Here is a 13,674-nt window from a genome sequence, read left to right on the forward strand (position 1 = left end):
TAAAAATTAGATCCAAATTATCATCTAATATTCACAATGTTAAGGGTTCGATAAGCATCGCAATGCACTCTTAATGTCAAAGCTGATGACTTTATGCTAAGTATAGCTATAATAGATTTATATTACCATATTTTGAATAGCTCGGAATTTGAGTGGAATTTTTCATTAGCACATTCACCACAAATAACCACAAGGTGCACGCATTATTACCACTAACCGTATTTCTCCCAGCGATTGAATCCCTTTGCCTAATTAAGCACCTAAGTAAAACATTTAGCAGAGTTTTATTAAATGATATTGGTAACTTCACTAATACTATTATATATATATATATATAAAGATTTTGGCAAATTGTATATAGTATGAATTATTTGATCTGGTCAGCGAATATTTCATACGTCATATCGCCTGGAGGATGCAATAAGAGGCCATAATTAGTCACGTAGTAATTGCAAAAAGCTCTTAGTGAATGTATCAGGGCGTATAAATATCCAATAACAATACATAAGTGGTCAACGAAGTGAGTTCACTAGGGATCTAAAAGACAAACATTGTTTAAGTTTAAGGAAGGAAGCAATACATGATGAAAGTAACGCAATCTCTAGCGTAGACCAATATCCATGATTTGTTTAAAAACTGCGACCACAAGCTAAGGCCGTTTCTACTTTGATTTTTATGTTTCGAAAAAATCAGCTGTTTGCACCTTCATCGTAATCGCTTCCAAATTTAGTTAAAGTTAAACAAACGAATATCAAAGCAAATAAAAAACACCGTAAAATGTTTGCATCAACGTACAACGGATTTTTCTTATTTTAATTGCACAAAATTACCTAATATATATATGTATATATATATATAACATATATATATATAAGCTGGTACAACAGTGAGCAGTATGTTCAAAGTGGCAACACCTGCCTTTAATAATAATGACAATAATCATACTAACTACCATTCTAACTGGTACTACGATGCATAACGAGTAAATCAAAGACCGAATGTACAATAGCTCATATTCGCAACCAAGTGTTCTTTACCACGATTTTGTTACCCAAGGTTGAGGGTCTTAGATATATACCGATAAGATAAACGTATACTGAGCTTTCGATCCGGAATCACTCCTACTTTTAATCCGGAAAAAGGACTACTTTTTCTATAAAAAATTACGACAACATCCACAGATAGGTCATTATCCACAAACTGCTAATCTCAGCGTTTGGTGACTTGTAGCTTTGAAACCGCATTCTATATTTCGACTGGGAAGCTAGGACCAGGTCTGAGAAGACTCGCATAACGGCTTACGTGTTTAGTCGTGTTCTATTACGTTGCATATATACAATAAGTGAATCGCTATGGGCTGCACAACCGGCATGAAGGCGCACTGTTTACTTTCACAATGCATTGTGCTGTTTGCCTGTGACTGCCCGGAACCTTGTAAGTCTACTTTAGTTGATTGTCTTTTACACACAAGGTCTAAATCCCCTAGCATCTTAATCGAAATTCTCGTTAAAAATATTTTTGCCGAGTGTTTTCCAGGTCAACTACCGATTACTAACGTCGTCATGGTACTCTCTTAGATGCTGCTTGAGATTCAACGAATTGCGAAACACATGTCCGCAATGTGAGCAGGACACACTGAGCGTGCAGGATCGTCGGCCTTTGCCGTTCGCGACATGCGTTTGACTTCGGAGCTTTTCGCGGATTCGTTCCTTCTCTCGGATCGTCTCCAAGCTTCCTTTTGCTAGGCCAACGTTTCGAAGGAATTCCATCTGAGCTTCATCAGGCTTTAGGACACCGTTGGTTGCTAGTAATTGGCCGTTATCTCCCCAACGGAGATCACGACGTTGACTACCAGGTGCTTGATCAACTTCGGCTATCTTTTCGCGATATGATCTCTGTTTCTCCATTTCATGCAGCGTACGGCATGCCGAAATGTGCTTCTTGTAACCTTCGAACAGAACGCAGCCACAATAACGACACGTGCTCAGTTTGGTTTTGACGTGCGCATGCAGTTCTTCCCGCCTTTCAAACTTAATTCCGCAATCGTCGAAAACGCAGGTTAGTTCCCGGTCGGGCATGTGACTTTCGACGTGTGACTGATGCTGTTTTGCGTGGTGACGTCGGAATGGTGCCCCGCAAAAATCGCAATAGAAACTAAAATTCATAAGATGTACAGCCGATGCCGCAGAGTTACTGTCACGAACGATACTAGCTTTTGGGAAGAAATTCTTCAGGAGCTTTGGCCGACCTCGTGGCTTGACAACCGGTACGTCGAATGAGGCTCCTGACTGATTAGTAAGAGTGTTCGAGGTTAATGATATCGGTGGACGATGAAGTTCATTCTGTGTTTGCTCATTAATGGTGCTAACACGAGGCAAATTCGACCGCAAAATAAATGTTGTCGTTGCTTGTTGTGACGCCTTGTCATTCACGTTGAGATTTAGACCTTTAATGGCCTTAACTAATACCTTATTATTAGAATTAATCAAAAGAACGGGATCTTTTTTGGCAAACGACTCCGAACAACCCAAGGTAGGCAATAAACCTTTACAGTTTTTCCGGTGCACCTGAGTATCTGAAGGATCGCCCCATACGATCCAGTCGCATGTTACGCAGTAGCAACTGACAGCATGCTGGAGCCACATGTGCTCTTCAAGATCAGCCTGCTCGCTAAACGAACTTTGACAACCTTCGATTGCGCAGTGAAACGGCTCTCCGAGCATTTCGTAATGCATATGCCTCTCTCGATGTCTCGTGAAGCGTTCAACGTGTGTACACATCCCACTAGTGCGAGTTCGCCAGTTGAATTCAGCCTGACAGAACTCGCAAGAAATATGTGGTTGACCCAGTTGATCTTTAAGGGCATCTTTACGCTCTTGTGATTCCCATTGTTCGACACCCCCAGCTACAACACATTGTCGATGTAGCTCCATATGAACACCTAAACGTTGCCGGCTACCGAAGACGTAATTGCGGCATTGAGGATAGACGCAATTGAGCGCGTTAGGTCTATGTCGTCGCTCATGCTGATCCCGTCGTGCTGAGTGAGATTCCCCGGACCTATGGTACAGCACGCCGTTCATAACACGGAGATCCCGAAAGACAATATCACACACAGAACACCTGCAAGGTTGAATATTTCTCAGTTTGTGAGTTGCAAACACATCTTTGTAATGAAACAAGAGGCTTTCACTGCTCAGTGGTTGATCCCTAACCTATGATCTCATTAAATCTGTACAGTATACAACGTTAGTATATGTAAATTGTTCTGTAAAAACATTTCTAAAGAAAGAGTAATAAAAAATTTAACATCTGAGTAATGCGAAATTACGCAATTTTTTTTTCAGACAAAATTGAAGCTTTCGCTACGTACCTAGATGAGATCGGTCCTTTACCGCCTTTAAATTCGTGAACCGAAAGATGACGTTGTAAATCATCTGCGGAGTAATATTTTTGATCGCAAAAAGGACAGTCATGGACCTGCATTTGTGAAGTGTCTTTTGGCGCCAATTTTGATCTGCTCATATTACATGGGTCGGGACCATTGCACGACAATGACTCAGTTAATGAAAAGGGTGAATTTATTGAGTCCTCATCTGACGAGCTGCTAGAACTGGTAGAAGACGCTTCCTGTTGATCTTCTATCTCTTCATCCTGCAGAGCGCTCAGCCGGTTAACGAAGCGCGCCGTCTTGAAAAAGTCTGACTCGCTAAGGTAGTTCTCCTGCTGCCTCAGTAGGGTCATCCTGGGGTCGCATGAGACACATGAGCAGGTCGTTCTATCAGTCACTTCCTCAAGCATCTCTGGCCGAAAGTCTGGGTACTGATTGAAGAAATATGCCGCTTCACCGCTATATTCAATGTTAGTACACTCAACTAAATCTTCCGTGTCACTTTCGGCTGCGCAATCGGCACTGGTGTTCTCACGACGGGTCCACTTGCTTGGAATAACCGGACGGAGTGCTTTGCCTTTCCTTTTCCTCCCACAACTTACTCCTTTGTAAGCGTTGGCTGAGAACCGAGCGTCAGTTCCGCGTAAATTCATATCGTCGTTGGCAACACGCTCATTGCGTTTAACACCATACGAGTCCAATTTTACGAAGTCTATTTTTAAACCTCGAGTCGTTCGCCTTTCCGAAACCCCCTTAGTATGTCGAGCTAAGCTGCCGACCGATGCAGCTGTTAAATCTCTCGAACGGCTGACGGAGTGAATCTTTTTTTTAGAAACTCCCTTATCTAGCGATTTGTTTCTGCTAGATTCAACTTGATCATGAGTCCTTTGCACTATGCCGTTGAGTACCTCCATACAAGTTTCCAATATATCATTATCGTCTTCATAAACTGCCGATTGTTGCTGACAGAATTGTTCGTCAATGATCATTTCACAAAATTGTGCACCTGGATTATCGGTCAAAAACGTTTCCGCTCTTTTGAGATCATGTGAAGACGCGCTTGAAACAAAGTCAAGAGAACCGTCGTTTGCTTTAAATACGAAATGCTTTTCAATAATAATATCCGTCTTCGAACATTTGCCGGCTTTGTCTGTTGTAGCTTTAACTACAAACATAACCTCATCTTCTTCCGCAGGTTCTGCTTTGGCAATAGCTGCTTGGTGCTGAATCTCATGCAACACGGGCAGGTCGACAATTTCTCCAGATCCAGCTGCACTATCGAAAACGGTACATGTTCCCTCGTCTGTGCCAACATCTGAGGCCACTTCGACTTCCTCGAACTTCGCTGTTCTACTGGAATGGGTCGTTTCCATGTCTTCTATTTGAAAATTCATATCGTCTATCGTTTCCATAGGAGAGCCCTTCAATTCGGATTGTGGCGTGTGATTTGGGAATAGATTGCTTTTGACTGTAGAACGTTGCCAAAGTTTAGCTAAGCTTTCTGCATATTTTTTCTCAATTAAGTCTTGTACCACACTTTCAATAATTGAAGTCCCACTTGCGTCATGGTCATATTCACAATAGGTATGGTCATGCCGTGTGTATTTTTCACGGATTATTGCAGGAAGGCTTCGACAGAGTGCGTGTTGAATGCAAAGACGACACCTGAAACATGGTGAAGTCTGTTAAAAAGCTGGTGAAATCTAGTTTGCAAACGGGTATCGAATAAACGACACGCAAAGATACTTTCGAGCTGACGCCACGCAAACCAATAAACTATCTTCTACATAAACTGATAGATATTGAAACATTGTATGCTTAGGTCAATGTTTAATTTTCATATGCCGTTTAGGGTTAGGGGCACAAATAAAAGGCTTGTATACCTTTCGATGTCATCTGCGCATGCAATTGTGGCTCGATCCCCGTGAACTTCCTCTTTCGATGGCCACCACCAACGGGCTTCCTGGATCAATGGTGCCAGTACGCAATCCGGCTGTGCTTGTAACAGCAAAGCAAAGCGAGGACATTCTTCCGCTAGCATAGATGATGTGATATCGTCTGCTTGAAGGGGTCTCTCCGTATTCAGATGAACCCTGGGATTGAGCAACGACCTCGGCGGTGGAGCTGAAACCACTATCACAGCGGGCTCATCCTGACAAATACAAACAACGTATATATTAGAGTAGTGAAACAATTTTCCTTTCGAATTCTATTCAGGAACGTTGGAACCTGAATGGAATCGGACTAGAGGTTCATATAGAACTGTATGTTCAGCAAAAACGAGTCAACTTTATGGAGCTTTCATTTGGGCTGTACCATTATCATCGATTTCATCACTGTTTTATTATTGTGGGATCGGCACATGACGTAAGCTTTGATAAACACTAGACTAAGAATAAGGTAAGACTGTTTAATTGTTCCCGATGCACAACTTTTACATATTCGTTCGATAAGTAGATGATGCATTAATCCAGGAGGATAAGGACAAACTCCTTTTTTTCTTTGTTTCTTTGTTCTTCTTTTTTTTTTTTTCTTTGTTTCTTCCTTTGTTCGCTGTTAAATAAAATGGTAGCTTAGGAACAAAGAAAAAAAATTGGTACAACAAAAAATGTTGTGTTTACCTGAGATGGCTCGTTTTCGCCGCCACCCAAAATCTGGTCATCAGTCGCAGCGAAATCATCCGAGTAAGTTTCGTCGTGGTCTTCAACTTCAAACGCATCTGGCTCGGGTTCTGGCGAGGAAGACCCATTGTCCCAGGTGTCCCCGTTCGTGTATGCCGCTTCGCACGTAGCTAGCATCACTGGCGGGCTGGGCTTCGTTGAACAACTCATTAAACTACGAACAAACATAATGAATAAATAAGGGTGTCATAAACTTCTCATGCTTAGTAAAATTACGACAAAATCGAAAAAAATGAGGAGCTTATTGATTGGTTATCAATATAATAATACTTTTTTATATATAATATATATCAATATAATACACAACAATATTCTAAACTTGTAATAATAGACGGGATTAGTATACGCCAAGAAAGCATAGCGGTCTCTCGATAAAAAAAGGAGCAGAAACACTTTTATTATGTTTTTATTTTAGTAGGAAGTACTCACCGTTCTTGACTGCGCACGCTACCGCCATGATAGGTAAATCATTTCCCTCGAGTACCCTTTTCAAAGCAACGTATTAGTATAGCTGAAACGTAAACATTGCAGAGTAGGAAAAAGAAAAATGCCTTCTGTTACAACAGACAGCAAAGTAGAATAATAATGAGGAAGTTGAGAACTTCGTTTGAAAACCCCATTGACTTCACACCTTACCAGTAAGCAATAGCCACAGAACCAACAACAAATCGGCTTTCCGTATATCCATTTAACACAAAAGAATTAGAGGACAGCCGTACAGTCTGATTTGAAGTTTGATTTCTAGCTTGAAGCTTATTAATGATACGATGCACTATTACAATACATTTCATGAGTCGGCTAATACGCTTCGACTTGTTAAACCTATTCAATTGTTGGTTGTTCGGAAATGCATTTCTCTAAATGCATACAACATACCATAATGCGTACGTCTCACAATAAAAGAAAACGTTTTAAATTCATATAACACGCCTCCTTAAGTCAACGATCTAGAACAGTCGATATTGGAACTAATGGTGCATTAACGAGCAGCTACCTAGTTTACCTAACTAAATTTCAGTCTTTAGACTTGATATTTTTTTTATAAATTACCGAATATTTTAGGTAAACCATCCTCACGGCAAGTTTAATTATATCTGGCTCTTCTAATCAAATTGTTTACTGCAGCATTATTTTTTCAGGGTAGCAACTTCATCGTAAGCGCGAAAATACGTGAATGGTTTCTGTATCCACCTCTCTCCCCTGACAATATCCCATAAAGTTTGTAATATCCGTGCACAAGAAAAGAAATACGAAATACTCGAACCTTGGGTATACAATGCTAATAAGCCGATGCCTTAGAAGTGCCTAAGACAGTTTACGAATATACTTACTATTTTCGCACAAGTTATTGAGACGATTGCGAATGGATAGTTTAGGGTTTGAATGCCATAGAGCTCGTTGATATCACTGTTATTACCGACATAACGGAAGGGAAATCTATCCAACCAAGGGTAGTTAATTCTGGAGCGATATTTCAAAGTGGCCCAACAGACTGGGTGGGGCGTTCGTTTTCAAGTAATTGTGCCCCATCTGCGACGATCATGTTTACTTTCTTATCTATGGCTAATTGCAACGTATGCAATAAGGCGCAAGATTCGACGGTTTTGAATGTGCCGATAGCGTTGCGACAGCAGTAATATTAGACATACAGGACAATGCGATAATTGCAATAATCTAATTTGTTCCAATGAATCAAACAGGTGAAATGGCACTAACACCAGCCATTGCTAATGACGCCTCATCATTTGGGCCTGTTATTTAACGCAATGAAACACGGCCTACTTGAACTATTCAAAACGTATGATGAACACGAGCCGTCACGATATCCGGAAAGAAGGCCAAGCTAAATATCGCCCCTTAATGCGTAAGAGTGGAGTAGATATGTTTTATAAACACAGACTATACCCGAACTTTATATAGAAGCTCCTGGCTATAATATTTATTTTTTAGGGAAAAACGAAATTACGTCACAGCGTCGGCTATTGAAATCGTGCTCGAAAATATCTGTCGTATATAAACATATATGTAGATATATATGATGATATGAAACGTACATGTGATTACATAGTCATAACATGAGCAATAACATCAATGATGATCTATGTTACCGTTATTTGATACGTGAGCTTTTTTTTGCAATTTGGATAAGGAAACAAAATACGACAGGATATGTCAATTATTTCTATTCTGTAAAGCTAAGCGGAAGATTTCTTTACTTACATCGATTTCGTTTTGAAACTACAGATACAGCCCATTTTTTTTTTCTTAGCCTATTTTCATCTACGGATTAGGTTATGCAATTCACGGCATTACACAATTATACTGACTATACTTCTTGTGATGCCAGTAAAATTTGCATTCCTTTAAAATTCCCAGCCACGAAGCTTGTCGAAATAATGATGTAGCGAGCAACGACAAATGCCTGTTGTGATAATATAATGTTATAACACTAATAGCAATATTTTTGTTAAACAATATTACGCTAAATTACATTAATGAATGTATTGTTTTATATGCTTATGCCTCTATTTTTTGTTTTTTTTCGTCATAATTCCAATATGTTCTTTGCTTCTCATTGGAACGATCTGCACGTTTTTTTTAATAGACAAATACATTGATGGTATTTTAGAGCTTTTTAGAGCTTTTTTTAGCTTTGTATTATTGAAATGGGACGTTATAAAAAAAACCCATTTGGAAATTACCCAACGCATGAGCCGAAGTTTGATTTTACCTTTTGTAAATGAAAACTTCTTTTACGTTAAAGCACTACTACTGGTTCGCCGAACTGCTTTGCCTTTGTACAATTCAGCTTTTGCAGACGATGATTTTTGGATATAACCATCTGTTTGTACGTGGTACACTATAATAACACACACACACATACACATATACATGCACTGGTGCAGTAGTGGACATTTCAAGGCAAATAGTAAACTGCTATGCTAACCAGAAGCAATAGCAGTTCTAAGTAAGTAATTTAATATTTATCGATACTCTAATTACAAAAAAATACAGCATGTCTAGAATGTTCACACTCTTCTTCAAACCTTCACATTGATTTGTAGTGTTTATATACCTCGCTGGCCATGTAAATTAGTTATGTAATTCTATGTTCTAAAAATCAAAACTTTTAGAAGTTGTTAGAACATTCCAACGTTCTATAACATATTCTATTCAGCTCTTTTACACTGCGCGATTCGACACAAAGCGAATGTAGTAGCGCTTCACGTAATCACCGCGTTCCAGCGTCAGAAGCACCATGCCAGCTGAAGAAAGGAATACAAGGGAACGAATTTCTATGTATACAAAAAAGTATTGCAATAAGCGTTTTTTCGCGCGACGTTTACTGTTTACTTAGCCGACTACCCTATTTCAAACCAACAGCATATACAAGATGTTCTAGTGGTACTGGCTTCGTACAAGATCCATCAAATCCACCTACGGTATTAAACGCCAACGGTAGCAGAAGGTCAAACAGATACAGAAATATCTACACAAACTGTATGTGTATATAGATATTTATCTCTTACGCTTATAAACTATACTACTGTTTAGATAAAATCTGTATCTAAAGTAAATGCCAGACTGTAGAGGATCATTACGTAAGTTTAAGAGATGTCAATGATGAGTTTTTCGCTAACATCGGACTGAACTGGATTGGTGCTCTCCGAATAAGCACGAACAGGACTACCCATTTTCTTGCAGTTAACTGCCCGGGTATAAGAGAGTGAAATTCAGCTGATGCGCTCAGCTGTTTTATTTCAACTCTTAATATGAAACTTATATTCGGCTATACACAGTGGTACATCAAAGATCAACTTACCAAGCGATATCCACTTTGCGTTTGATAGTTTCCAACTAGATTGAATTTGAACTTCTTTTTTTAGCTCTTCGCACTCTGCCTTGTGGGGAGAGAGAATGGATAGTGGGGGTCCCTGATCTTCTGTAGCAAACCTCGGAAGCTGCACGCTGATGCCGTCGGAAGTTGATACGGCTGGTATATAATGGCGCAATTAAGTTTGCAAATTTCACATCGACTTACCAATTAAATATTTTGGCAATTTATGCAATTTCATGAGATCGACAATTACCAACAATCAAACCTGAATGAGAATCGAAATATAACTCTTGCGTGTAGCTTTTTTGAAATCTCGCTAATCAACGGAAAGTTTCGCTAATCTTCGGAAACTTTCAGACGCCTTCAAGATCTGAGAACAAGCTGCTGGCAATTCATGTAAAACCACAGCCGAAGTTGTGTTCGAATAGCTTGTTATGATAATATACTGGTTTTGTTATCGAATTTCTCAACTATGATCAGTGACCGGGAGTGATGCTTTGTGCGTGATTGTTTTGTTAAGAGACGAAGCACAACGAACAGTGCCAGCTTTTGGCAGCTTAGTGAACATAATCGTCCTGTCGACAGTGGAACTAAGGCGGATATGCCTTACGCCAATCAGCCACGGGTTACAATTACAGATATGACGAATGAAAATGTAAAGTTCGTCCTTGAAGACACAGATCTTAGGTAAGCTTGAACTTTTGTTTCTGCAATGCCGAACACATCGGGTTAAATGTTTTTATTCAAGTTATAACGGGGGCCTGATGATTAGTCGTTGTAGATAAGGCAATCGAGTAAAATTAATCGTAACTCTATTTTTGATTTACAGCTTAGCAAATTGATCGAACAACAATCTCGACATTTAGACTTATATCCAGATTTGGTATTCAGTCAACTGTATTATATGAAAAAGTTCTCACATGGAAAAACAAGCACTTAGAGTATACTTGCGAGTGGCAAATACTTCTAGATAATTGCAGAATCAAGAAAGCTATGCTAACCTATGAAAGATCAGCCAATTTAATCTGATATTTTTTTGCTTTGATCGAACAGCGTGGCAAACAGTTTACGTCGAGTTATGATCGCAGAAACTCCTACAATGGCCATTGATTGGGTCCAGCTCGAAGCTAACTCTTCTGTGCTTCATGACGAATTTATAGCGCATCGGCTTGGCCTTATTCCGCTTACTTCAGAAGAAATCGTCGAACACATGCAGTATAACAGGTGAGGGTGAATTTTCCCTTTTTCTAATACTTATTCGTGCAAATGTAGTCGCCCGTAAGAATAAATGATGACGATGCTATATCACTAACGTTAAATATATATACCCACATCGAATAATATGCAAGAAGTAGCGAGAATACGTCTGTTGCTCCGAGCAAAAATTATAGACGCCTCAGAAGTAACTGTAAGTGCTATTTATGTCTATTTTTTACTGAAACAAGGCAGTCTTACGCATATTCAAAAGCATAAAGGAGTCCTAGCCCGTCTATTATGTTTTTTGTGCAGCTAATTTAAACTGACTTTTGATTAAATTTGACAGGTAAGTTAGCTGGTAACTAACAGACATGCACCGTTTTTTATACTAGACATTTTTTTGTTTAATAGTAGTCTCAAGTTATTAGAGATCATAAGCTGAATATCTTAAACTATCTTCTTTTAAAACGAAATTCAGAACAAAGATTCATTTCAGTAAGTTCTTCAGAAATAATCTGTGCTATAGTTACAGTTCATTATTATCCCAACAGACATAGGAAATTTTTCAAATTCTCTAATATTAGAGTTCCTCAATTTTTCGAGATCGAGACCACTAGAAAAAAGAAGAAGGTTGCAAATCAATTCGATGTTTAAGAAAAACGTTTTCGTTATACAGTAGACGGCAAAATTTATATTTCAAGGCAAAACTTGTAAATCATCGAGAAGCGATATACTTACTTTAAAAATAATCAAAATTCGGCTCCGAATTATTACGCTGCATCTCTCTTAAATTACGGATTTAAAAAAGGTTGATATTAGAAAGACTTTTATGGAGAAGTCGAATTTAACTTTTCAGTAAAATGTTTTGTTTTAAAACAGGTAAAATGTTTATTCTCTTATGTATCACTTGTGGTTAACATTATGTAAAAATATTAAATAGACTTTTACATATTTTCCGCGGTGACTATATTCAGCATAGCACTCATTGCGTTGAAAGACCGAAGGAAATTTCCTTAAAGACTATGTCTTGCTATAGCTTCTCTAATCTTAGCAGTTCGAGCAAAACCCTTAGAAGGTCTAGCTTTTTAAAACTTATATTAATAAAATAATAATGTACATTTCCATTGTGTTTTGGATGTTTTTCGCAATAGGGACTGCTCATGTGTGGACTTCTGCACTGAATGCAGCGTGGAGTTCCTACTCGATGTGAAGTGTACAGATGACGCTACCCGACACGTAACAACGGCAGATCTGAAAAGTGCCGACGCCCGTTGTGTTCCGGTGACCTCACGACGACGGGATGATTCAGCTGATTATGGACAGGAAGAAGGTGCGCAAAGAGAGCTTTGACCCAACTATTTTTAGAAAATGAACTGTTCCCATCTAACTCCATGTATCTGAAATAATTGAGATCTTTCATGGATTGTACATTGTTAACAAAAATGATCCAGAAAGAATTTATTGTTTAATTTAAAATAAATTTAAACACCTATATTGAAAACTTTTCTTTTTATATCCTCAAATTTCTATCCAATCTTTTGCTTTGCATATTTTTTGAATCCCACTATTAAATTCCTATAGGACAGCTTTTCGTCACTACCCTGCAAAGTGACGTAGACGACCTTTGCCGGTTTTTTCTCAGAACATTTGCTGTTGTAAGCGTTTCGCCAACTGCGCTGGTACTAGAATTGCTTGAAAATAAATTGTGGCGTTCATACTGATTTCTATTTTTCTCTTATAATTATGCAATTTAGATATCCTTATTGTCAAGCTTCGAAAAGGCCAAGAGGTGAAGGCCACATGTTATGCTCGCAAAGGTTTCGGTAAAGAGCACGCCAAATGGAATCCCACGTGCGGAGTTGCGTTCGAGTACGACCCAGATAACCGCTTCCGTCATACGACGTACCCAAAACCAGATGAGTGGCCCCGTTCGGAATACTCCGAGATTCCAGAGGATGAAAACACCTGTTAGCATAACAACTACTTACTCTACCACTGCAGAAATATTTGTGAAAGACAGCATGTCGAAATAGATAAAGTTTCTCATGAGAGTTTTCCGAAATGAAGAAACGTTTGCTCCTCTTTTGTGCTTCTTTCATCTTTTTTCACATAATTAGTAGTTTTCACTCATAGTTCGCCTTCGTGCAATTTACACTGGCTATATTGTTTTTCTTTCGTTGCAGCCCAGGCCGAATATGATCCTGAAGGAAAACCGTCAAAGTTTTTCTTCAACGTCGAGTCATCTGGCGCACTAAAACCCGAAACGATCGTGATGAGCGGGGTAAAACAGCTAAAGAAAAAACTATCTGATTTGCTTACTCAGCTAGTTCAGGAAGCACCAGCTGCTGATCCACTCAACATTGTTTAGATTATCATACACTTGTTCCTGATAAGACAAGAGGCTGGCTGTGCTAGCCTTCGTTTATTATAGATATATATTCAAATGTAAAACAATGTAGGCAAGACCTTACGGGTAAAGGGCTTGTGTTCTGTTTACCAATTTCATGTATATGTGAGAATATTCATAATATAGACGGGTATTAACATGCAGACTTTTCATTATTGTC

At 39.0% G+C, this 13,674-nt stretch overlaps 2 protein-coding genes across 4 annotated transcripts; one reads left to right on the top strand and one right to left on the bottom strand.

Moving 5' to 3' along the window:
- Positions 1–778: 778 nt before the first annotated feature.
- Positions 779–10,170, bottom strand: LOC111248339 (uncharacterized). Of its 3 annotated transcripts, none has more exons than XM_022800517.2 (6): positions 9,896–10,170; positions 6,502–6,583; positions 6,013–6,226; positions 5,275–5,543; positions 3,374–5,056; positions 779–3,123 (listed from the first exon to the last, which is right to left on the bottom strand). In XM_022800517.2, the coding sequence occupies exons 3-6, from the start codon at positions 6,220–6,222 to the stop codon at positions 1,542–1,544; spliced, it is 3,744 nt and encodes a 1,247-aa protein (XP_022656252.1). In that variant the 5' UTR covers positions 6,223–6,226; positions 6,502–6,583; positions 9,896–10,170; the 3' UTR covers positions 779–1,541. The 3 variants fall into 3 exon arrangements, with proteins under 3 accessions (XP_022656252.1, XP_086838344.1, XP_022656253.1); XM_086982218.1 differs by lacking the exon at positions 9,896–10,170 and adding an exon at positions 9,675–9,860; XM_022800518.2 differs by lacking the exon at positions 9,896–10,170 and adding an exon at positions 8,804–9,524.
- An 85-nt stretch (positions 10,171–10,255) lies between these two features.
- Positions 10,256–13,651, top strand: Polr2C (RNA polymerase III subunit RpII33). Its single transcript, XM_022800526.2, has 5 exons — positions 10,256–10,597; positions 10,964–11,134; positions 12,259–12,437; positions 12,862–13,074; positions 13,291–13,651. The coding sequence occupies exons 1-5, from the start codon at positions 10,512–10,514 to the stop codon at positions 13,473–13,475; spliced, it is 834 nt and encodes a 277-aa protein (XP_022656261.1). The 5' UTR covers positions 10,256–10,511; the 3' UTR covers positions 13,476–13,651.
- The last annotated feature ends 23 nt before the right edge of the window (positions 13,652–13,674 follow it).

The sequence above is a fragment of the Varroa destructor genome, unplaced genomic scaffold (genome assembly GCF_002443255.2).
Source record: "Varroa destructor unplaced genomic scaffold, Vdes_3.0 BEIS01000003.1, whole genome shotgun sequence".
In the NCBI taxonomy this organism is placed as follows: domain Eukaryota; kingdom Metazoa; phylum Arthropoda; class Arachnida; order Mesostigmata; family Varroidae; genus Varroa; species Varroa destructor.

What these genes read in the sequence shown, in the direction of transcription:
- LOC111248339 (XM_022800517.2), bottom strand. Translation starts at nt 6,222, where the DNA reads ATGAGTTGTTCAACGAAGCCCAGCCCGCCAGTGATGCTAGCTACGTGC. An exon ending in TGCGCAGATGACATCGAAAG is followed by an intron (nt 5,057 to 5,274) that starts GTATACAAGCCT and finishes ACCATGTTTCAG; the next exon opens with GTGTCGTCTTTGCATTCAAC. An exon ending in AAAGGACCGATCTCATCTAG is followed by an intron (nt 3,124 to 3,373) that starts GTACGTAGCGAA and finishes TCAACCTTGCAG; the next exon opens with GTGTTCTGTGTGTGATATTG.
- Polr2C (XM_022800526.2), top strand. Translation starts at nt 10,512, where the DNA reads ATGCCTTACGCCAATCAGCCACGGGTTACAATTACAGATATGACGAAT. An exon ending in TGATTATGGACAGGAAGAAG is followed by an intron (nt 12,438 to 12,861) that starts GTGCGCAAAGAG and finishes TATGCAATTTAG; the next exon opens with ATATCCTTATTGTCAAGCTT. An exon ending in TCCAGAGGATGAAAACACCT is followed by an intron (nt 13,075 to 13,290) that starts GTTAGCATAACA and finishes CTTTCGTTGCAG; the next exon opens with CCCAGGCCGAATATGATCCT.